This window comes from Typopeltis vanoorti, chromosome 4, assembly GCF_054136105.1.
Source record: "Typopeltis vanoorti isolate ZY-2024b chromosome 4, IOZ_Tvanoo_1.0, whole genome shotgun sequence".
Classification (NCBI taxonomy): Eukaryota; Metazoa; Arthropoda; class Arachnida; order Uropygi; family Thelyphonidae; genus Typopeltis; species Typopeltis vanoorti.
This window is the reverse complement of record NC_143552.1, coordinates 60,918,779-60,942,266: the sequence shown is the minus strand read 5'-3', so window position 1 is coordinate 60,942,266 and position 23,488 is coordinate 60,918,779. Positions and strand designations below refer to the sequence as shown.

At 35.6% G+C, this 23,488-nt stretch overlaps 1 protein-coding gene across 1 annotated transcript in view; it reads right to left on the bottom strand.

Annotated features, from left to right (window-relative positions):
- Positions 1-735: 735 nt before the first annotated feature.
- Positions 736-23,488, bottom strand: part of LOC150107355 (voltage-gated purine nucleotide uniporter SLC17A9-like) — a 235,909-nt gene continuing 213,156 nt past the window's right edge. Inside the window, exon 12 of the mRNA XM_090391830.1 lies at positions 736-1,259. Within this exon, the coding sequence (XP_090247956.1) occupies positions 1,099-1,259 (161 nt within the window). The 3' untranslated portion in view covers positions 736-1,098. The remainder of the gene's footprint in view (positions 1,260-23,488) is intronic.

Genomic DNA, 23,488 nt, shown 5'->3' with positions numbered 1-23,488 from the left:
TAACTCTACTTTGTAAATCTGAACATTATTCAAAGAAAGTGCTGAAGACTTACTTTACTGGCCTAATTTAAATCATAATGACTTCCTTTCTATTCCAAAATTTGAGAAATAGTTACCTTCAATTGTATTACATACATTTTTTAATATACACACACTGCTTGGAAAGAAGTCAATGGATACCCTAATGGGCAAGGTGGAGTGTGTATGTAATGAGTCACATGCTTGTAGCTGGTATAAATTGGAGGAATATGATGCTCCCAAGTGCAACTGTCTCTGGATGAAATGGCTGCAAGAAAAGAACTGACAGAGTTGTTAGAAAGAGGTGTTGTGATATGATGCCACGTTGCAGGCCTATCTGTTCAGTAAATTGTTGACTATTGGGCCATACCAGGTCAATAATTCAGTGATACCATACTGAGATGGAAGCACAGGGAGTCAGCTGCAAGTGTACTAGAGGTTGAAGTGAGCCGAATTGCTCTCCTCTGGAAAGCATCAAGAATTTTTAAGGAGATTTTAGGTGCACATGTGAATAATATTCTAAGAATGGGCAGATTTAGGATTTGTAAATATACATTTATTATAAATATATTTATGCAATGCTATTCAGACCTAGCAGTTTGTTAAATATCAAGTATTTTTCATCTAACCTTTAAATAAATGAAATATGTATTCAATCACCTGTCCTATTATCTTCTGCTAACCTATAATAACTGAATGAAATCCAAAACAACTGAATGAAAATAATTTGCATGTTTAATGGCCAATAATTTTAAGATATAAATGAGAAGCATAATACCATCATGCCGATAATTTCTAATAAATAACTTACCAGTAAATAATATTGCACATAAAATATTATTTATTTCCATTTCCTTTGTATATTTTGTGTGTGCGTGCGTGCACGAAGATCTTATATACATGTATAAAATTTATCACATCGGCTGCAACTTTCTGTCAAAAATTTCTACAGTTTTGTCTGAGCAGTTTGCACAATTCTCCTCAAATGTATAACAATATATTGTAAATGTGCTGCTATGCTTCTGTTAAACAATATATCTTATGTAGGTCATGCATTCCTTGTATTCTTCACAGTAATAATTACAATTTCTGGACAGAAGAAGACAAGATTGGTTTTGCTGTGCCAAAAGTAATGAAACTCATACATCCTAAAATATTCAATAAAGCTGTTAAGTTAAAGACCAATGCCCAACTACCAGACACTTGGAGAATGTACCCTGTTAGGTAAACGCCAACAAACCCTAAAAAAAAAAAAAAAATAGAAATAAATATTTAATATTTGATTGTTTTTAATATATCATATACTGTAATAATTACAATTTATTTATAATGTTAAACAATTAAATGATTTCATTATTTTCTACTTGTATACCTTAAGTGTATTATAATATGGTACATGATAATATCTGGTATACCATATATTATGATATTTAGTACATTATAACAGTTCAACATTATTGTTATCCTGTCAACAATTTTCTACTAAATTGGTCTTTTTTTTTTTTTTTTTTTTTTCAGGTATCATTTTAATTTCTTCTGAAGCATTCCTAACTTTTTAATCTATCTATATCTTAGTCTTCTTTCTCTGTCTTTTTAACTACCTAGTTCAGCTTCAAACACCTGTTCTAGTCATTTCCACTTACATATCCGTGAAAATGTAAGAGTTTGACAGCTGGCAAAATGCACTTTGTGTTGTCAGTTACAGTTGGTTGTTCAGATAATGGTAAAGAAAACAAAATGCCATGTTCTATGGCTGTTTACATGTTTTCCAGATGTATAACCTATAATAGCAAGAGGAGAATCCTACTATCTCCATATTATTATTACTATTATTCAGGCCTCCATGGAGTCAAAAGATTCATCATAAAAGGTCCTTCCTAAGAAACACAAAGTCTATCATACCACTCCTTAAACTCAATGAACGTTCTCGCTCTCATCACTCCATCAGGCAATGCATTCCATGGTTCAACCACCCTCCATGCAAAGAAACCACTTCTCACCCTCTTGCTCACGGTTTCCTTTCGTAACTTCCAGGGATGGCCTCTTGTCATCACTCCTTCCCACTGTTCAACCAAGCAAAAGAACTCCCCAGTGTCAACCCTGTAACCACCTTTCAACAGTTTAAAAGGCTCAATCATATCACCTTTCCTTCTATCCACCAAACTCTGCAGTCCACATTCTCTCAGTCGATCCACATAACTAACATTGTACAGTCCTGAAACCATCTTTGTTATCCACCTTTGTACCTTTTCCACAGTTAATTTATCCCCTTCAAATCCTGGGGACCAAATTTGAGAACAATAGTCTAAGTGTGGTCTAATCAGAGTCTTATACAACAGAATGATAACCCTTTTATCTCTGCAGGTCAGTCACCTTTGCAATATGTTCCCTAAATTTCAGGTTTCTATCAATCATCAACCCCAGATCTCTTGTCTCCCCTACTTCCTCCAGTATAACTCCTCCCACAGGGTATGCAGCGTCCCATCGATGTTTCCCAAACCTCAAGACCTTACATTTTGCTGCATTAAACCAACACCCCATTTATTTGCCCATTTGTCTAGCTTATTCAAATCCTCTTGGAGGACTACCACATCTGCACTATTACTAATAATCCTTCCCAGCTTCGCATTATTAGCAAACAACAGAATATCCTTGCAATCCACTGATATAAAGGTTAAATAATATATGTTCCAGTACTGAGCCCTCTGCCTCCTTGAAACTGTCCCACCATACACAATTCTCTGATACCTATTGGACAGCCAATCCTGAATCCAGTTGACCAATCTGAAATCCAGACACATGTTCTGCAACTTAAATATCAGCTAATCATGTGTACCCTGTCAAATGCCTTTGCTAAGTCTAAGAAAATGGCAGTATATACCTTTCCCTCATCTAATGCTCTTGTAACTTTATTATAAAAGGCTAGCATATTGCTAAAACAAGAGCACCCCTTCACAAATCCATGTTGACTCTCACAGATAACATTACCCTCATTTGCCCAATGTTGTATACGGTCCCTCACTACTTTCTCCAAGATCTTAACTACTACTGATGACACACAAACTGGCCTATAATTAGACACTTTCAGTCTGCTACCGCCCTTATGCAATGGCATTATCTTACCTTCCTTCCATTTCACGGTACCTTTCCTGCAGCCAGACTTTCATTGAAAAGCCAGGTCAAAGGCACTGTCAGTTCCCTAGCACATTCTCTCAAAACTCATGGTGAAATACCATCCAGTCCCAAAGCTTTACTGATATCCAGAGTACTCAGTATTTGAAATACACTCTCATCCTGTACCTCTAAACCTCGAACCTGCCCTATCCCTCTAGTATTAAAACTGACTCCTATAGGATGAAATACTCCAATAAATTGTTCATTTAACAATTCCACTATGTCATCCGCATCAGTCACTCTATTCTTATTTTTATTCCACAATATCATTCTTCCACAGTCTCTCCTCCTACTGGCCACATAGCTAAAAAAATTCCCTAGGATTTTCTTTGGATCTTAGGGCCAATCTCCTCTCATATTCCAGTTTCATTATCCTTACCATACTAGTCACTCTTCTGGCCTGTATCTTATACTCTTCATGCATCTTTTCTTCTCCTGTCTCCTTATGTCTCTTCCACAGTCCTCTTTTTCGCATGCAATTCCTGTTTAATATTGTTTGTCATCCACTTTATTCCAAATTGTGTCCTCTTCTTCCCTTGTGGTATACAACTTACTATTGCTGCTAACAAATATTCCTTCACAATTTCCCACACACTAATGATATCCCAGCCTTCCAATTCCTTCCTTCATGAAACTTCCCCAAGTTGCCACCTTAGACTATTATAATCACCTGCCTTATAATTCCACATACGTTCCCATCTTTTTGATACTCCTGCATGTCTATTCATTTTCCAAGTCAAAACCATATGGTCACTCTCTCCAACTGGTGGGAGAGATGTCATCTGTTATTATCAACTCTTCTGATGCTATAATCAAATCCAAAACTCTTGAACCTCTTGTTCCCTCTATTACATGTTGTCTAAGACATCTGTCCCTCAAGAAATCTAGAAATTCCATTCCCTTATTGCTACATGCATCTTCCTCTCCCCAATTTATACTACTGTAGTTAAAATCTCCCATAACAATCATTCTTCTTGAACTTGCCAAACTCAACTGTCTAAACATCTCCTGGTCCCTGCCCTCTGTGCTCCTGGGTCTGTATATTATTTCTATACCCCACCAAATATCCTGTCTTGCTCACCTCTACCTCACACCATATGCTTTCAAAATCATTAATGTCACTGCTTTCCAAAGCCTCCACTCTTAGAGGACATAGGTCGTCACTTATCATAAGCAGCACTCCACCACCACGCTTTCCCTTCCTATCCTGCCGAAAAATGCTATACCCAGCGATGTCTATTCCTGTTATTATATCTTCTTCTGTCAACCATGTCTCAGTGATCCCAGTAATTTTTGGCCAGGCTGATGCTATCTGCACCACCAATTCCTCTCCCTTATTCTGGATACTCCTGGCATTAGTATAAAGCATATAAATGCCGTTATTTCTATTATTTCTATACCCAGCATTATCCCCCTCTAGACTCCACTGGGCTCAGTGTTACCTGATGTCATCCCCCCTTCTCCTAAGTAGCCATTCCCACAAGAGGCCACCCCTGCTACCATCCTCTCTGGGACACACTAACTAGCTCAGAATAGCAATCTCTCAAGATGCCTACGTCCTTCCTCATTCAAATGTAAGCAGTCTCTCACATACAATTCATCTCTGTCCTCAAATGCACTCCAAGCATCCACATATTCTAGTCCTCTCTTGTCACACATTCTAGCTATTATGTCATTCAATATTACTGCTCTTCTGCTCAGCTCGTCATTATCATACCTAGGCAACACACACTATCTTTCATCTCTCTGTATTCTTCCGTACAGCCTAAAGCAAAAATCTCATATCTCCTACTGCCTGACTTACATGACCACTCAAGTCATTTGTTCCTATCATCACAATCATCTCATCCACCCTTTCACCTCTCTTAATTGCCACAGCCACACTTTCTATCTTTCCTCCTGGCAAACACTCCGATCATTGAGTCCCCATACATTATACCTCTTACCATTCCCCCTCTCCTATTGTTTCCATTCTCTCCTCTTCTTTCATTCCAATACATCTCTCTCATTCCCTCTCCTCTACTGCTCCTATTCTCTCTTCTAATATTCCCATACCCCTCTCCTTCCCTCTCTTCTACTATTTCCATTTTCTCCTCTTCTAGCACTCCCATACCTCCCTCTCATTCCATCTCTCCTACTGTTTCCATTCTCTCCTCTTCTAGCACTCCCATATCTCTCTCTCTCTCATTCTATCTCTCCTACTGTTTCCATTCTCTCCTCTTCTAGTACTCCCATACTTCTCTTCCCTACTGTTTCCATCCTCTCCTCTTCTAGCACTCTCATACCTCTCTCTCTCCCCACTACTGTTTCCATCCTCTCCTCTTCTAGCACTTCCATACCTCTCTCTCTCTCCCCTACTGTTTCTATCCTCTCCTCTTCTAGCACTCCCATACCTCTCTCCTACTGTTTCCATTCTCTCCTCTTCTATCATTCCCAAAATTCTCTCCTCTCCTATCATTCCCAAAATTCTCTCCTCTCCTATCATTCCCAAAATTCTCTCCTCTCCTATCATTTCCAAAACTCTCTCTATCCCCTACTCTGATTCTCGTTGCAGTTATCTCTTCCATTCTCCTAATCTCATCCTTCATACTTCTCTCATTCACAGACATTCCACCTCCTCTATCTCCCTCTGCAGGTCAGTCACTCAATCGAAATTCACTCTCCCAAACAAAACCATCTCCAAAACTTTCACAGTCACTCACACCTTTCACACTATCAACTATTATTTTCTCATTCATATTTCTTTCTTCATTCTCTCCTATAACACTACTCGTCTTCCTATATTCATTTTCCGTTTCTGGAGCAACAAGGTCGGTTATTGTTATATATCTAATGCATTTATTTCCTCCCACTGTTTGCACTTTACGCACCTCCCCCCCTCTCTCACAAGCCACATATCCAATTCCCGAGACACATACATGCCGCAAGCACTGCATGCCACAAAGTCCCTTATTATATTACTTATAATAGAGTTCTTAAATGGCAGAGGACTTGGCGGCATGCCATTTGTGACTGCAGCTGAATCCGCCATCATTCCTTACTGCCGTGGAACTACTAGCGTAATCGTTAATTATTCAAAATAGTGTCACTAATTAGTGTCAAAAATAAACGCTAAACAAGTATTAGGGAGTATAAATAAATAAGAAAAAGTACAAACAATTACAAGCAAAACAAAACATTTAAGTACATATGAGACTGGCTACCTCACTCTTTACTCAAAAAACACATAAATTCCTTTTGTACCCGAAGAGAACATCTTTCTAACCAATTCAGATGGGACAGGCATATAAGAAATGTAAACATTACATTTTGCTTTCCTACCAAACTTCCAAGTGGGAATTATTTTGTGAGATCCTCTTATTAATGACTTGGCACACAATTTCCAACTTATAGCAGGGAAATGGCCATCAGAAATGGTGTTGGCCATTTCTGATGGCCAACACCATTTCTTATTGGTGAATACCCAATAAGCAGTCCCAGACCAAACAAAGCAGGCATGTCCGGAGGCCCTAAGATGGCAGCCTCATCACCAGACAAGTGTTAAGTTCTGAATGAAACTAAAATTAAATTAATTCACGTTTCCTACAGGCTTAACATGGGTTTACATTTTTGAATCACATATTGATATATTGGGCTTACTAAATTCTTGTAATTTACCAAAGTATTACTAAATTGAGGATTTTTTCACTACTTTATGTTATAAGGTAAAATATTGTAAATTGCTTAAATTCTTAAACCTTGCTGCTTTTGTGTAAGTACTTACAAATTGCTGGGAGAGAAGATAGTCCGATTAAGTGAAAATGGCTGGAATCAAAACGTGCTACAAGTACACGTGCACCCTTTAGGTAATAGGTAAGCACGTAGTTTCCCCCCCCCCCCCCAAACTCGGAAGAGTACGCTAGATTTCCATGTGTGGCAACGTAGGGTGACATGGAAAAAGAGGAGGAGGAAAACGATGATGTAGAAGTAATCGGTAGCGTGCGATTTAAAAAGTCGTTGCAGCGCCTAAAACGCTCTCTTACTCTTATGCTCTTGCTCTGGTGTGCTGGAACCTCCTCGTCCCCCGCTTTTCGACACAGATTCGAGATAAAGACTGAGGAACAATACCGTGAAATTCCTGAAAGTTTACCAGTCAGCGATCAACCCAGTGGAAGGAAATCTCCGATATTTCCGGAGATATCATTACGATGTTGTGCCAGTTAACCAGAGAATAATGTATGCCTACTTTCGGCGGTGGAGATAACTACAGCTCAGACCCTTGAAGAATGCCTCAGAAAAAGCAAAATGAACCAGGAATCGAAAGTGATTGTCCAGTCGTAATATGTGAAGTGGCCAAACAGTTCCCCAGCAGTTGGTAATGTACAGTCTATGTTTTTATAAGCAATTGTGTATAAGAAGAAAGTTTGTAATTATAGGAAGGACTCTAGAGATAATATTCTTTTTATAGTAGAGTGATTATGAAATTTTAGTGAAAGAATTATTGTAAGAGCACATGGAGCTAAATTAGAAATTCAATTAGCAAATGTCCATTAGTATTGAAGAGTATGTTTGATCTATCAAGTAGAAGTTGTAAACTATATATGAAGTTCTTTGTTTTGCATGTTATGATAAAGATAGAGAGGTTAAATAATTAATGCTCATTCCTTAGAAATTGTAGATTACTTTGTTAATGTGTATTCATAAAGTGTAAGATGCTTCATTTGTAATTAAATGTTTTGCTTATTAAGTTTAACTGGTGACTTGTCTGATTTTTTTCTCTATTGCACTTTCTCATAAAATTCGGACAACAGCGGGAGATAAGTTAAATAGGGAGGATACGACTGCATAAATAAGTTATTGTGAAATAAGATAGCATGCTAAACTGTGTTCTGGTTCCTTGGTTCTGCACTCTTTGTTAATCTAGGATTCAGGGTGGCACAGGATAATAGAAATTTTCCCTGAATCCGAAAAAGGAATCAAATCCAGTATTGAAACAAAGGAATTGGTGTTGACCATTAGCAATTCCTTTGTCTTATATCTACTAGCATCGTTCTTAAGAGTGAATAACGGCCCAGAGAGAATATTTAAATTAAAAGGGTAATTAAGGTGTTAGAGATAAATTCATTAAGTACAACAAGCGTATCTAGATGGAAATTTTAGAGAACAAAGAAGAAGAATAAGTCTTTCTAACCATTTCAGTTGGGACAGGCACATAAGAAATGTAAACGTTACATTTTGCTTTTCTACCAAACTTCCAAGTGGGAATTATTTTGTGAGATCCTCTTATTAATGACTTGGCACACAATTTCCAAATTATAGTAGGCAGGGGAATGGCCATCAGAAATGGTGTTGGCTGTGAATACCCAATAAGCAGTCCCAGACCAAACAAAGCAAGCATGTCTGGAGGCCCTAAGATGGCAGCCTCATCACCAGACAAGGCTGCAAATGGTTGGTAACCAGCCCATCTGGCAAATTCTTATACTTGCAGATTTCAAGGGAATAAAAATCAAACAGTCCAAATGGATAATGAAACAGAATTGGAAAAAAGGACTATGAACTGGATATGGATCAGAATAGTAAACGTAGGAGGCATCAATCACAAGATGGAAGAAATACAAAAAGCCCTAACAGAAATGAAAATAGATATAGCAGTAATTTCAGAAACAGAGAAAAAAATCAAAAGTGTGAGAACTCGGTTTTTCACCTGGAGGGTGATGAATGAGTGGAATGCATTGCCTGACTCAGTTGTGAGTTCTTCGTCTGTAAATGAATTCAAGAGCAGATATGATAGATATTGTTTTGATAGTTTGGGTCTCCCGCGATGAGTATACTGACTCTATGGAGATACCCGTAATGATAATAATAAATAATAATAATAATCTCTGAAAGAATAATAACAGCTACTTAAATAAGAAATTTATTATAATCATAGAAATATATGCTCAGGGGGGGGGGGCCCTGTAACCCCTAGAGAGCACGTACTCTGGATACGTGCTCTCTAGGGGTTACAGGAGTCCCATGTGTGTGTGTGTGTGTGTGTGGTGGGGTGGTCCAAATATACTGAATAAGGACTCGTGAATCAACAGAGCCATAAGGGGGCAATCATCTTGATTGTAAGGGAAGTGGCACTCCCATGGAACCCTAGCTGGATCTATCCTCCTCTTCTTCTACTTTGAGGAAGATCCACTTACTTTAATCTTTCCTATAAGGTCTTATCAGCCAACTCTTCTTATTTTATGATCCTTATGCTATTAGAGTACTCGAGGGCCATGGGGTCTTTCATTTCTGGTCTTACAACTATGCCCTCTCTATAAAACTTACTGTAATTCTTATATAATCTACTCTTTCCCCTTTCAATATACCCTATTCCTCCTATGGGTTTAAATTCGGAAGAAGGCTAGTTCAGAAGCCTTAAGGTAGCAGCCCTACCACTGAACTATTCCATCGTCATGCTAGTCCGCTGACATGGAGAACATAATTCTACTTGTAAGCTGACAGAAAAAGATAATCGGATTGAATCCATGGAAAACGACCTTGGAATGGAAAAGGTAAAACAAAAATGGAAACGACAAAATATAATACACATAGCAAACTGGAATGTAAGAGGAATAGCATATAAAGAAATAGAATTAGACCAACTATTAAATGAAAGAAATTTTAAAATAGCAGTATCGCTGAAACAAAAAAGGTATTAAAAGGAACTATGAGAACCGAAAATTTTAATGTGATATACAGTGGAGTCGACAGAGACCAAAGAGCACAAGCAGGAGTCATGATATGGATTAATAACTCCCTTTCAAAACAGTTAAAACATTATAAATTATGGAATGAAACAATAATAGAAGCTAGAATAAAAATAGATAGAGGCTATTTAACAATAATTGGCTTATATGCCCCAGAAGAAGGAAGAGAACAGGATAATATTGATTTTTATAATCAGCTACAAAACATATATAATAAAATAAATAAAAATGATTACGTAATTTTAGCAGGAGACTTAAATGCAAGAATTGGAAACATGAAAATTAATAATAATATAGGAATACATGGAGAACATACTCTAAACAGGAATGGCAAAAAATTGATTGACTCTGTAGTTTATAATAACCTAAAAATAATGAATTCCTTCTATAAACATGACATACATAAATATACTTGGGCAGCAAGAGAATGGAAATCAATATTAGATTGCTTCATATTAAATGAAAAGACATCAAAATTTTCACTAGATGTTTCACAGAGGATATGAAATAAGCAGTGACCACTTCCTTGTTAAAATAAAATTAAGATTACCACCTAAATGGCTACAAGTAACAAGAACAGAAAGAAAATTTGAAACATTTGTTTACAAAACTAGACTATTGAATGACACAAATGTATAATGGCTATATGAACAAAGAATTAACCAATATCTAGATAAAATAAAACAAAATGAAGAAATTGAAATAGAATGGCTTAATATAAAAATGATACTAAATGCAGCAGCAAATGAAAGCTTAGGAAAGACCAAAAAATTCAATAAAAGAAAAAAACTGAAGATCTTGGATCATACAATCAAAGAAATAATCAAAAAGAAAAAAGAAGCCTATCACAAATGGTTAAGCAGTAAAAGATTAGAAGATGAAATAGAATATAAAAGAATAAGAGCCATAGCTAAAAGAGAAGTTAGAAAAAGATATGGAGAATCATGGAATAAATTTGTTTCTAATTTAGAACATGATTTATATAAAATAAGACCCAATGTATATAAGATTTTGAAACACTTAAATGCAGATACCAAAGAAAACATAAAATTAAACACTGAATTGAAATTAGAAGAATTTCTAAATTACTACACAGAACTGTGGACAGACAAATATTTTAAAAAAGACAACTGGCAAACAATTAACGAAAATGAAAAGGAAATAACTAAAGAAGAATTAGAAATCAGCCTGAAAGAAACAAAAAACGGAAAATCACCTGGAGAAGATAAGCTAGGTTCAGAACTATATAAATACGCAGGAACAAGATTCAAAGACGCTTATTATTTTTAAATAAAATTTATTCAACTTGTTGTTGGGTATCCCCCCAACAGAATGGAAAAAAGCAATTGTGATTCCTATCCTTTAAAAAAGGTAATAGAGATGACCCTAAAAACTATAGAGGTATCAGTATACTAAATTCCTGTTACAAAATATATATCAGAATCTTAAATAGCAAACTAATGAAATATTCTGAAAACTTTACTTCAGAAGTACAGAATGGATTTAGAAAAGGATGATCATATATGGACCCTGCCTTTTGCCTAAAATTAATAATAGAGAAAAGAAGAGAATACAATTTAGAAACACATTGCATTTATATTTATGAATTTAGGGACACAAAACACACGTGTTGAAATTAGAACATTCAATTTTCCTGAACATTCAATAGCAACCTTACTGTACAAATCCAGAGGAATCCTAGTACGTGAGGACTTTAGAGTTTATTGTAGTTTTTTTTATTTATTTTTTTTTTATTTTAAATCACTAGAGGGCAGGCCAAGAAAAAAGATTAGTTAACAATGTGATGTAATTTACCTGTATAGAGTGCAAAAGCACGTAGCTTGGTTCTTATACATATGTATCCTGATGATGACCTCAATACAGGAGTCGAAACGTCAAGTTATCATTTTATTATTAATCAGTAAAATAATCTTTTCAACATGTGTTTGGTGTCCCTAAATTCATAAATATGAATGCTGATCAACGTGTAACCTTAAAAGAAAGAGACATATTGCATTTATTGACCTTGAAAAAGCATTTGACAAAGTTAAAAGAAACATATTATTTAATATATTAAAAGAAAGACAAATACCAAATAATATCCTAAAAGCTATCGCAAGTATATATATGAAAATAATCAAATAGAAATAAGATTAAATCACGAGCTATCATATACTAGAGAGATAAACCAAGGGGACCGACAGGGATGTCCCCTCTCAGCAACTCTTTTCATATCTACTTAAATGTAATAATAATAAAATGGAATAAAAATTTACATCAAGGAATTAAACTTTCTCCTACAGTGAACTTAAACACTCTCCTTTTTGCCAACGACCAAATAATAATTACAAATTCTGAAAATAACTTACAGAAAGCTATTTTAGATCTAAATGAGATATCCAAAGATTATGGTATGATAATATCAACAGAAAAATAAAAAACTATGGCCTTTAAAGGACAAGATCCAGCAAGAACTAAAATAGTAATAGATAACAAGATCTTAGAACAGGTGAATTCATTTAACTACCTAGGATGCATGATCACATATGAAAATGAAAAAAAAAAAAAAAAACGTAAAAATTGCAAAATATTTAAAAATAACAGGTGTAATTAACTCTATATTTAAACCAAACCTAGTTCAAAAACAAACCAGATAAAAGTATACAATACATTAGCCCTATCAGTCTTGGAAGCAAAATCTGGACAATAAAACAAAAAGACAAACAAAGATTAATAACAGCAGAAATGAAGTTTATGAGAAAAACTGCAAGTACAGAAGTATCTCGCTAATCTGAACTAATAAAAACCACAATTGTTCAGATTAGTGAAAGGTTCGGATTAACGAATATCACCACAAGAGACAACAATAACTAGCGTTTAAGACAAAAATAACCAGATTCTAATTGTACATCAATTTAATTCTGTAAATAAATGAAGTAACTGATAGAAAAAAAGCTACTGTACTGTAATGTAAAACTTAAAAAATAATATAAGTTTATTTTCGTAAAAAATTTAGTTTGTATATATCTGTATTGTTGAGGATTTTGATTTAATAAAATTGCATAGTTCAGTACATAACTCAATTTGTGTAAAAAATATCACTTTCTTGTACACAACACAAAAAAAGGTTTTACAAAATAACACACAAAAAAGTTTTTTTTATTTCTCTGTAAAAAAAGTCACTGATTTTCTTTTGCTTCATAGAAGCTAAAACTTTTTTTTTTTTCGAATGTTTCTTCTCAGAGCTGAGTTACATCATTAACTGTAAGCTAGAGAAACAATGATTTGATCACATGTTATTCTACTGGCATGACCTCTGGTGGAAAAAATAAAAATAAATAAATAAAAAAATAAAATAAAATAAAAATAAAAATAAATTTTTACATCAAGCTAAATTCTATTTTTACAATGACAGGAATAAACATTCTTTTAGATGGTTTTCTTTCAGAAACAATTGGTGTCCTATTTTTAGTATTACAATTCTTATTTTTGATTGACAATACTGGATTTTCTACAGTCCTGTTTATAGTTGTTCTTCGTGAGGAAGGTCGAATATATACCTTCCATATGTTTGGGATTTTTAAACCATCATTGATGTTCAGATTGGGGTGGTTGCTGATAATCTCACAGGCTTCCTTGAATTTCTGTTCATACCATGTTCTAGTGTGATGTAGACAGCTGGTGGTTTTCCAGTCAATTCTGTGTAATGTATTCAGGGCATGATCAGAAAGGCCAGCTTCACCATAATTATTATATTTAATGTGTCGTTTATGTTCTTTTTGTCTAATAGGAATTGTGCGTCCTGTTTCTCCTATATATGGTATTTGCAAGTACAATAAATCCGGTATACTCCAGGGTGAGCTAGTGGAGGGAGTGGGTCTTTGGATGAGTTGAGTAAGCTTTTTAATTTTGCAGAAGGTGGCTTTGAGGTTGTACTTTTGTAGTACTCTGTTTATTTTGTCTGATATTCCTTCCTTTAATGTAGGGAATGGTTATAGTTTTTACTGTAGTCTGGTTTGTTTTTGTTTATTATAGTGGTTTGGTAGAGAATTTTGTTTATAGTGTTTTGGCTGTATCCGTTTTTTTGTAAGTTATTACTGATAATTTTAAATTCATCTTTCAGTGCCTGTTCACTGGAAGAAATCGTCTGAGCTCTGTTTTTTATAGCGTGTTGATGACACCTAGTTTTTGAGTTGGGTGGTGGTAGGAGTTTATGTGTATATATTGTCCCGTATGTGTCGGTTTTCGGTAAACAGTGAAGGAAAGATTGCCCGAGGGAAGACGTGTGACAAGTGTATCTAGAAACAGATGTGTGTTGCGTTTTTCAATTTCAATTTTGAACTGTATGCATTTGTGTTGTTTGTTTAGGTGGCTAAGGAATGTGTCTAATGTCTGGCGGTCATGGGACCAGATCGAGAAAACATCGTCAACGTATCTAAGCCAGGCTTTGGGTTTTAGAGGGGAGGAATCTAGGGCAAGTTGCTCAAAATGTTCCATGCAAAAGTTAGCAATGGGGGGGGGGCATAATGGCAAGCCCACGGCTGTGCCTTCTTTTTGTAAGTAGAAGGCGTTTTGCCATACAAAATAACCCGACTGTAATACATGAGCAAAAAGCGCCGTGATATCTGGAGGGAATTCTGTAGGAGAAGGCTTGTGTCATTGATTGGGACATTCGTAAAGAGGGCAGAGACGTCAAAACTGACTAATAAATCAATTGATTTATTGGTCAGTTTTGTACTAAAAATAGGACACCAATTGTTTCTGAAAGAAAACCATCTAAAAGAATGTTTATTGCTATCATTGTAAAAATAGAATTTAGCTTGATGTAAAAATTTACTTTTTATTTTTATTTCATTTTATTTTTTTATTTATTTATTATTATTTTTTCCACCAGAGGTCATGCCAGTAGAATAACGTGATCAAATCATTGTTTTTCTAGCTTACAGTTAATGATGTAACTCAGCTTGTCCTGTATATTTATGTACGCTCCAGATCTTGATGTGAAGATTGAAACGTCGGGATAATAAAAAAAGTTTTTTTAACACGGTTGTAAATTCCCCAAAAAATTTTTAAAATGAATGCTGATCACCGTGTAATCCTAAAAGAAAGGATTACTTCTTCTCAGAGCTGCATTAGCAATAAAATTTCGTGGAATGGCATATCATTCTGCTTAGCCCATTCTATACACATATTAAACTGTCAACTGCCTCTCCGTGTTCGACTTTTTTTTTCTTCTTCAAGTTCTTTATTGTCATCATCGTCTTCTAATTCATTCTGTAGCGTCATATTTATAATTTCAACATCTGATTTGATTTCGAATTCACTTTCCGTTCTACCAGTAATCCATTCCTTAACATCTGTTTGTGAAATTTCAACATCTGGATTTTTATTTTTAACTAAATTATGCACGTTTTGAATTTCCACTTTTTGTATATCACCGTAGTTATCTTGGTAAATTCTAGAAATCCACAGTTTTTTCCTTGATCTCAAATTGCTTCAAGTTCGAGGCTTCCCAAGCAGCAGCAACTGAGAATGCTACATCATTCAAATTTATATTTTTAAATGATGTGGTAACGTTATAATTTTGGGAAATTACATTTAAAAACAGGTCTTTAAAATATTTTAATTTAATTGATTGTATTATGTTCTGATCCGTTGATTGCAACAATGGAGGTAGAGTTCGGAGGCAAAATAATAGTACACAAAATAATAATACGTAATAAATAAAACTTTTTTTCTTTCAAACTGGAGTTCGGATTACTGGACGGTTCGGACTAAAGAGGTTTGGATTAGCGCAATACCACTGTATACCCTATTTGATCACAAAAGAAACGAAGAAATTATGAAAGAATTAAACCAAGAACCAGTAATAGAAAAAATTAAAAAATATAAACATAAATGGATGGAACACTTTCAAAGAATGAAAACAGAAAGATTACCAAAACAAGCCTTAAAGTACAAGCCATTAGGAAAAAGAAAACCAAGACGTCTTCTTAAACAATGACTTCTAAGGCCGGAACAGGCCATGCTAGGCCTAAATCCTTGATACGCATGATGATCATGATGATTATATATGCACCCAAAGAAGGAAAAAAATCTGAAACAGAAGAATTCTATAAAAATCTCCAAAACGTAATTCACAATACAAATAAACAAGATTGCTTAATCGCTGTAGACGATTTCAATGCTAGAATTGAATCAAATACATTTAAAGATGTAATAGGTAATCAAGGAGAAAACATCATAAATAACAATGGAAGAGCAGTCAGGGAATTTGTGGCTCATAATAGTTTTAAAATCACCAACAGTTTCTTTAAACATAAAGATATACATAAATATACATGGGAGGCCAGAGGATATAAAAACATCATTGACTATATAATAGTGGTTGAAAAACTAAAAATGGTAAGAAATTGTAGAGTATACAGAGAGTGCAATCATCAATACAAAAATTTGTATCAAGATTAGAGCATGACATAAATGGACCTCAACTAAAGAGCTATAAAATCGTTAAAAAAATGACTCAAGGAACAAAGAATAATCTACAATTAGAAGGCCCTTCCAAAAAAGAATGGACCAATTACTACATCCAACTTCTAAACAATAATAATCAAATTGAAATAAAACAAATGAAGAACCAATATAGTTAAATGATCTAAAGAAAATATTGGAAAGACTAAAAAATAGAAAAGCAACAGGAGAAGATGGAATAAATTCAGAACTAGACAAATACAGCTCTAAACCATTTCAATTCTTCTTCTTCTTAAGATTCTGCAATTGAGCAGGTTCTTCTCTTAGTAGCAAAAACTTTTCTTCCACTTTCTCTTCTGTTCTGAGCCTTCTCTTTCAAGGTTGTGTACCTGTCTCCATTGAGCATGTCATCTAGCACTGTTTTCCTTACTCTTCTTCTGGGTCTTTTTCCATCTATTTTTCCTTCGATGGCATCTCTGATGATTCCATTTCCTCTCAGAATATGTCTGATCCAGTTTCTCTTTCTTCTTTTTATCCTCTTTAACAGACTTCTTTCTTTTTCTGCTCTTTTTAAGACCTCTTCATTAATTATTTCATCTGTCCATTTGATTTTTTCCACCCTTCTCCAAATCCACATCTCAAAGCTTTCCAAAATCTTAATTTCTTCTTTCTTCAAGTCCAAGTTTCAGCTGCATAGAGGACAACACTCCATACATAACATTTTATTAGTCTTTTCTTTAGGTTTCTGTCCATTTTACTTCTGAATAAATTCCATTTTCTATTAAAGGCATCTCTTCCCATCACAATTCTTACTTTTACGTCATCACATCTTCCATCAGTGCTAATCATACTTCCTAGATATTTAACTGTCTTTATGTGATTCAATTTTTCTCCATTTATTCCGATATCCATATTTGCTTCTTTCTTTGCTATTTTCATTACCTTTGTTTTTGTTATGTTAATTTTCATTCCATAATTGATACAGGATTCGAGTAATCTGTTCAACAGATGTTGTAGTCCTGTTTCAGTATTTGATAATAATGCCTTGTCATCTGCATATCGTATTGCAAATATCTATCTACCTTCAATCTTTATTCCTTCTTGTGCAACAACACAAAAGTGTTGTTGCTACAATTTTTTTTGTAAACTAGTCCCTTTGTTACACCATGTTGTTGTAGTCTCGCATACTGTGACAAACTGTGTTTTGTGCTTTGAAGATGCTAATTATAACACCAGCAAAATATCACCAATAAGCCAATAAATAATTATTTACTTATAATTCTGTGTTCTGATGTATACCATGAAAATTAAACAACATGTATGACAAACACATAAGCCTTTCTACACGTTTACAGAAAGAACTGGAAAAACCACATAGAAAGAATGAATTCTTTCTATGTGGTTTTTCCAAATATTGCCTGGAAATATAAACCAAAGGGACATCGATTAAGAGGAAGATACCCAGGAGGAGATGGGCAGAAGACTTTTTAAATCCTTGAAAATGCTACAGGCAAACAAATGCCTAATGCATGAAGCCAAGAAGAAGAAATATGTAGGTGATATCAATAGTGTTATATCTTGTGCTTTCTCTTATTTTTATATTATCTTTATCATTTGTTATTTTATGTTAATGTTACTTATTATCAGTTATTTAGTTAGCCGACAAATTTATATTATTTTATGACTGCGCCAGCCGGCAACTGAATTCTGATATACTATTCTAGGATACTAAGAAAAAGAATGCAGGGATCAAGAAGTTTGCAGTCGTGGTCCCATTTCTTATGTTACTAATGGATTTCCCTCTAATACACGGTTGGTGATTTTCCATGCGGTAATTCAATCCACAGAAACATGACAAACTCATTTGGTTTACACATAAAAATTATACATTTATTTTGACACAGACATAGAGATACATATTAGTTAAACCTTCAATTCTAAAAGAGTCTGAGTTCCCTCCCTTTTCTTAAATTAACACATCCAAAAAAGTTCTACACTATAATTTCTTATACTGACACAATCTTACACTTCTATCTATATCTATTCTGAAACTCTGTTAACTTATACTAAATTGCCTAAATATCACACATATAAATTACATATATATACAAACCAATTCTACAACTCTGGCATAGATTTCATGAGATAATGTTCCTTCTTATATTTCAATCTTTGTCCCCCCCCCAAAAAAAATTTTAGCTAGCATTCAAATTAAGTTTTAACATTATAACATTAGTTTCCTTCTTTCGATACAAACAGTCTGAAGCCTCGGTTTCCTATTCGGCTCAAGCCTAAGATGCTTTTTTTCCTTAGATGTAGACAAAATGTCCAAATGAAGACAGTTCTTTAGACACTGCATGGAAATTGGCTGTTTTCTCAAAGTTCAGTTTCTCCTTCCTCCACGGTTACTCTAACTTAATACAAAAGGTTTCTGCTTACCGTTCTTGCTTTATCTGGTGGATTTAGGACCTTCTTATCTGGATATTCGGATCTCCTCACTGTATTTTCTTTAATGGCGGCTTCGCTATTCTTTTGTTCTACTTGAAAAGAAGCACTCTTACACTGACTTATACGCTGGCGTTAATTCACCAGTGGCCCTTTCTTCTAGAACTCTGGATGCATCATAGCTGCAGCTTTGATCCACATGGCACGTATAGCAAGGAGAAATTCTTGCTATGCATGGCGGCAAGCTTTCCACAGCTACTCAGCTTTCCACTCAGGAAACCAGGAACCAACGAAAACGAGAAGAGAAGAGAGCGATTCAAATCCCCGCTGAAACCTATATACCACAAAACAGCACCCTCACTCGGTGGTGTCGTCATGCATACGGCAGCAGCCGATTGGATACCGTGGCTGCGAACTGTCTTTGACATGGCCTAAAACTTGTATTAACTTATACACATCTTTTTAGCAATTTTATATGATTTTCTATCTTAATTAATTTACAAACATTCTCTATTTAGTTTATGGGCTTCTTTAACATTACTTAAATTTTACAAAATCTGAATATATACATGTTCTTGGGTCATTAATAGGCACATTCTCCATCTGGAGGCATAAATATGTCCTTATCCATCCCTTCTGAGGTTACCTTATGTTGGGTCGGAAAAAGGATAACTCAACAAAAGTGAATCAGCACTTTTTCCGACACAACAATAGCATGCCAATTCTGAATATGAAAATTCAGCCAGTAACAATTCTGCCCTAACAATTTAACCAAGACAGTTTGGTTAAGCAAACAGCACCAGTCAAAATCAGTTGCAATTAACATATGTAGTCATGGTTCATGATGTAATACCTTTATAAAATAAAAAATCACACAAATTTATTTTTACAAGTAATGCAAATCCTATGCATGGTTTGTTGAAATTCTTTTCAGCTTCTTCAGAACTTTTATTTTATAATGCTGCTATGTCAGCAGCAAGATCAGTTTGAAAGCACTAGTTCTTGTATGATCACTGAAGTTGAGCAAACCTGAGCCAAGTTAATACTTGAAAGGGGTGATCACCTGGGAATAGTGAAAGTTAACAAGTAATTTCTTCTTCAAGCCATGTGAGGAAAGAATATTATGCAAATCCAAAAGGCCAGTGATTATGGAAAACTTCAGTTCTCATTCACTGCAGTTATAGCAATGAATGAGAACTGAATACAGAAGCAACATCTGTATACATTCTGCAGTTCAGGAGGTTAAATAAGGTGGATGTAAAATGGATAAATGAATATTTAGCATGCTATCTGGAAGGCATTATACATGAAGCATAAGATGAGTGGTAATAATCAGTTGCACGAGTAAAAAGAACAGATCAGGAAGGTGACTCAATGGGTAAGAATAGCAAAAATTAGCCAATCAAACCAAGCAAAATCCCAGAGAGTTCTTTTGAGATATGTGGATACTAGAAGAAAGAATGATTATGGGAAGTTGCTATTAGATGGTGAAAATGGTAGAATGAAAGCAATCGTGTAGATACTATCGAAATATTTAATAAACAATTCATTAAGGTATTTCATCCTCATAAGGGTAACATTATGGAGAGTTTGAGTGCAAAGGGAATGGAGAAGGGACAGATGGTAAGCAAGCAGGAGGTATATGAGGAATTAAGTAAAGTTGATGTCAATAAGGTGGTAGGAAATGACAGCATATAAATTCCTTCTGCCCTGCAAAAATTCATGAATGTGAACTTCTCAAATAAAATCTTCCAGTCTAGTTTTTTCTATCTTCTGTTTCCTTGGTTACCATCTCTCTCTCTCTCTGAGTGAGTGCTGTCACAATCAAATGACAAATTTGATTGTGACAGCACTAAACAGTTGCAAAACTGCAATACAGAAGGCAAGGGGAACTTTTTTGCTTTATCAACCATTTTCTTTCCACTGCCAGATGAAGACTTCCCCAAAGTTGTACATCCTAATCTGTGCCAAGGAGTTTCAGCTTTCTCTTTAATCTCATTCTCCTACCACCTCTTTGGTCTTCCTATAGCTCTCTTTCCATCTCTGTGGTATCATTCAAATATATCATCTCTGTTCATTTTTGAGTCTTACTTCTTACAATATGACCTGCCATTGCCACTTGCATATTTTAGTGACTGTTTATAATGTCTCTCACTCTGGTCTAAGCTTCAACAGACCAGAGTGAGAGACTGCACTTTCTTTCTTGAATTTTTATTATTATTATTATTACGTGCGACTCCAAGAAGTCCTTAGACTCACCGAGGGAGGCCTTAAACATCATGTCCATCACAACTATTCAACATTCACACAGTGTCTATCATACTTTGCCTTGAACATATTCACTGTCATAGCACCCACAACAGACTCTGGCAGCTTATTCCACTCATTCACCACTCTAAAAGTAAAAAACCCAGCTCTAACTACCATACTAACCACACTGTTGCCCAGTTTCCATGGATGTCCCCTAGTCCTCCCACCACCAGTCCTGTTCTCAAACATATCCTCTAAATTAATCCTATAGAAACCCTTCAGCAATTTGAATGTCTCAATCATATCTCCCCTTTTCTGCCTATCAACCAATTTCTGCAACCCACAAATCTTTAATCTGTTTTCATAAGGGTCATTCCATAGACCTGCTATCATCTTGGTCACTCGCCTCTGCATCCTCTCAACCTCCTCCCCATCAAGAAGAAACCTAGGTGACCAGATCTGGGCACAGTAATCAAGATGGGGGTCTTATTAAGGCTCGATACAGAGGAACAATAACTTGCTTATCTCTGCTCATCAAAGTATTCTTCAGCATCCAAGTGATTTGATGAGCTGATTTAGCCACTTTTATGATGTGTTCCCTAAACTTCAACTCCCTATCCACCAACACTCCCAAGTCCCTGGCCTCAACAATCTCCTGGAGTACAGTTTCACCAATGTGATATACTGCTGCTAATCTTTTCACCCCAAAATGCATAACCTTACATTTTACCACATTAAATTGACATCCATTCTCCTTAGCCCACACCTCCAATCTATCCAAATCATCCTGCAAAATTTTGACATCTTCTGCATTCACTATTGCCCTACCCAACTTAGCATCATCAGCGAACAAATGAACTGTTCCTCTCAGATCCTTCCCTATATCGTTAATGAACAAATTAAATAGCAGTGGTCCAAGAACAGAAACTTGCGGCACACCACTAGTCACAGGCCGTCTTTTGGACTCTACTCCTGAGTAAACTACTCTCTCTCTCTAGTATCTCTCCATCAACCACCCTCCTATCCATCTCACCAATTCTATATCCATTCCCATATGTTGCAGTTTACGGATTAGACTTCCATGTGGTATCCTGTCAAAGGCCTTAGCCAGGTTCAGCAGTATCACTGTAAACCCATTACCCTTATCCAGTTCAGCCGTCATTGTGTTATACAACCTGAGCAAGTTACTGAGGCATGATCTACCCTTCACAAAACCATGCTGTCCCCCATACAGTATCTCATTTTCATCAAACCATTCCTGTATTTTACCCTTGACTACTTTCTCCAAGACTTTGACAACGACTCCTGATATACTGATCGGTCGGTAATTTGCAACAGTAGTCGTGGATCCTCCTTTATGCAGTGGAACTATTTTCCCCTCTTTCCACCCCTTCGGGACTAAACCAGACCCGAGACTCAGATTAAACAATAAGGTCAAGGGCACTGACAATTCTTTAGCCACTTCACGTAAGACCTGTAACGATATACCATCCAATCCCACAGATGTATTTATTAAGATTCTGTAAGATACCATTCACCTTCACTTTAATCACCACAATTCCCCTATAAACTAATGGTTCCTTCATTCCATCAACGTCACCACCTGGATGATATACTCTTGCAAAGTGCACACTCAGTAATTTCACTATATCGACTGATTAAGTGACCTCCCTAACATCGGCATTCCTTAAAATCATTCTGCCATGTACAGTTTTTCTTTTACCAGCAGCATATTGAAAGAACTGTTTGGGATTCTCTTTAGCTTGCATGGCTAATTTCCTTTCATTATCCATTTTTGCCTTTCTCACCACACTCGTTACCTTTCTGGCCTGCACTTTATACAGTTCATGTGCCTGCAGGTCACCTTTCTCCTTAAATTCCTTCCACAGTTGTTTCTTTTTTTGCAACTCAATTTTAATGGTGTTATCCATCCATTTAACCCCTACTTGATTTACTATTCAGACTCTAGGTATACAGTCTGCCATAACCTCCTGCAAATGCTCCTTGACCACTTCCCATGCCCTATCAACATTCAGCCCTTGCAGTTTTACATGCCATGGCACTGAACCAAGCAATCTCCTAAGCTTTTCACGTAATTTCACATGTACCCTGTCTTAACTGAAAATTTCACACATTTAGCCATCTCCCAGGTCAAGACCTTATGATTACGCTCACCAATAGATGGCAACATGGTCATATACATTACAGTCAAATTCTCAGATGCTATTACTAGGTCAAGCACCCTCGAACCCCCTAGTATTTTCCATTACATGCTGTCTCAGATAGTTATCCCTCAGTAACTGAATAAAATCCAGTTCCTTCCTCACATTTGTCCTCTCCTCCTTCCAATAAATGTTACTATAGTTGAAATCCCCCATAATAATTACCCTCCTTCCACTCATTTCATC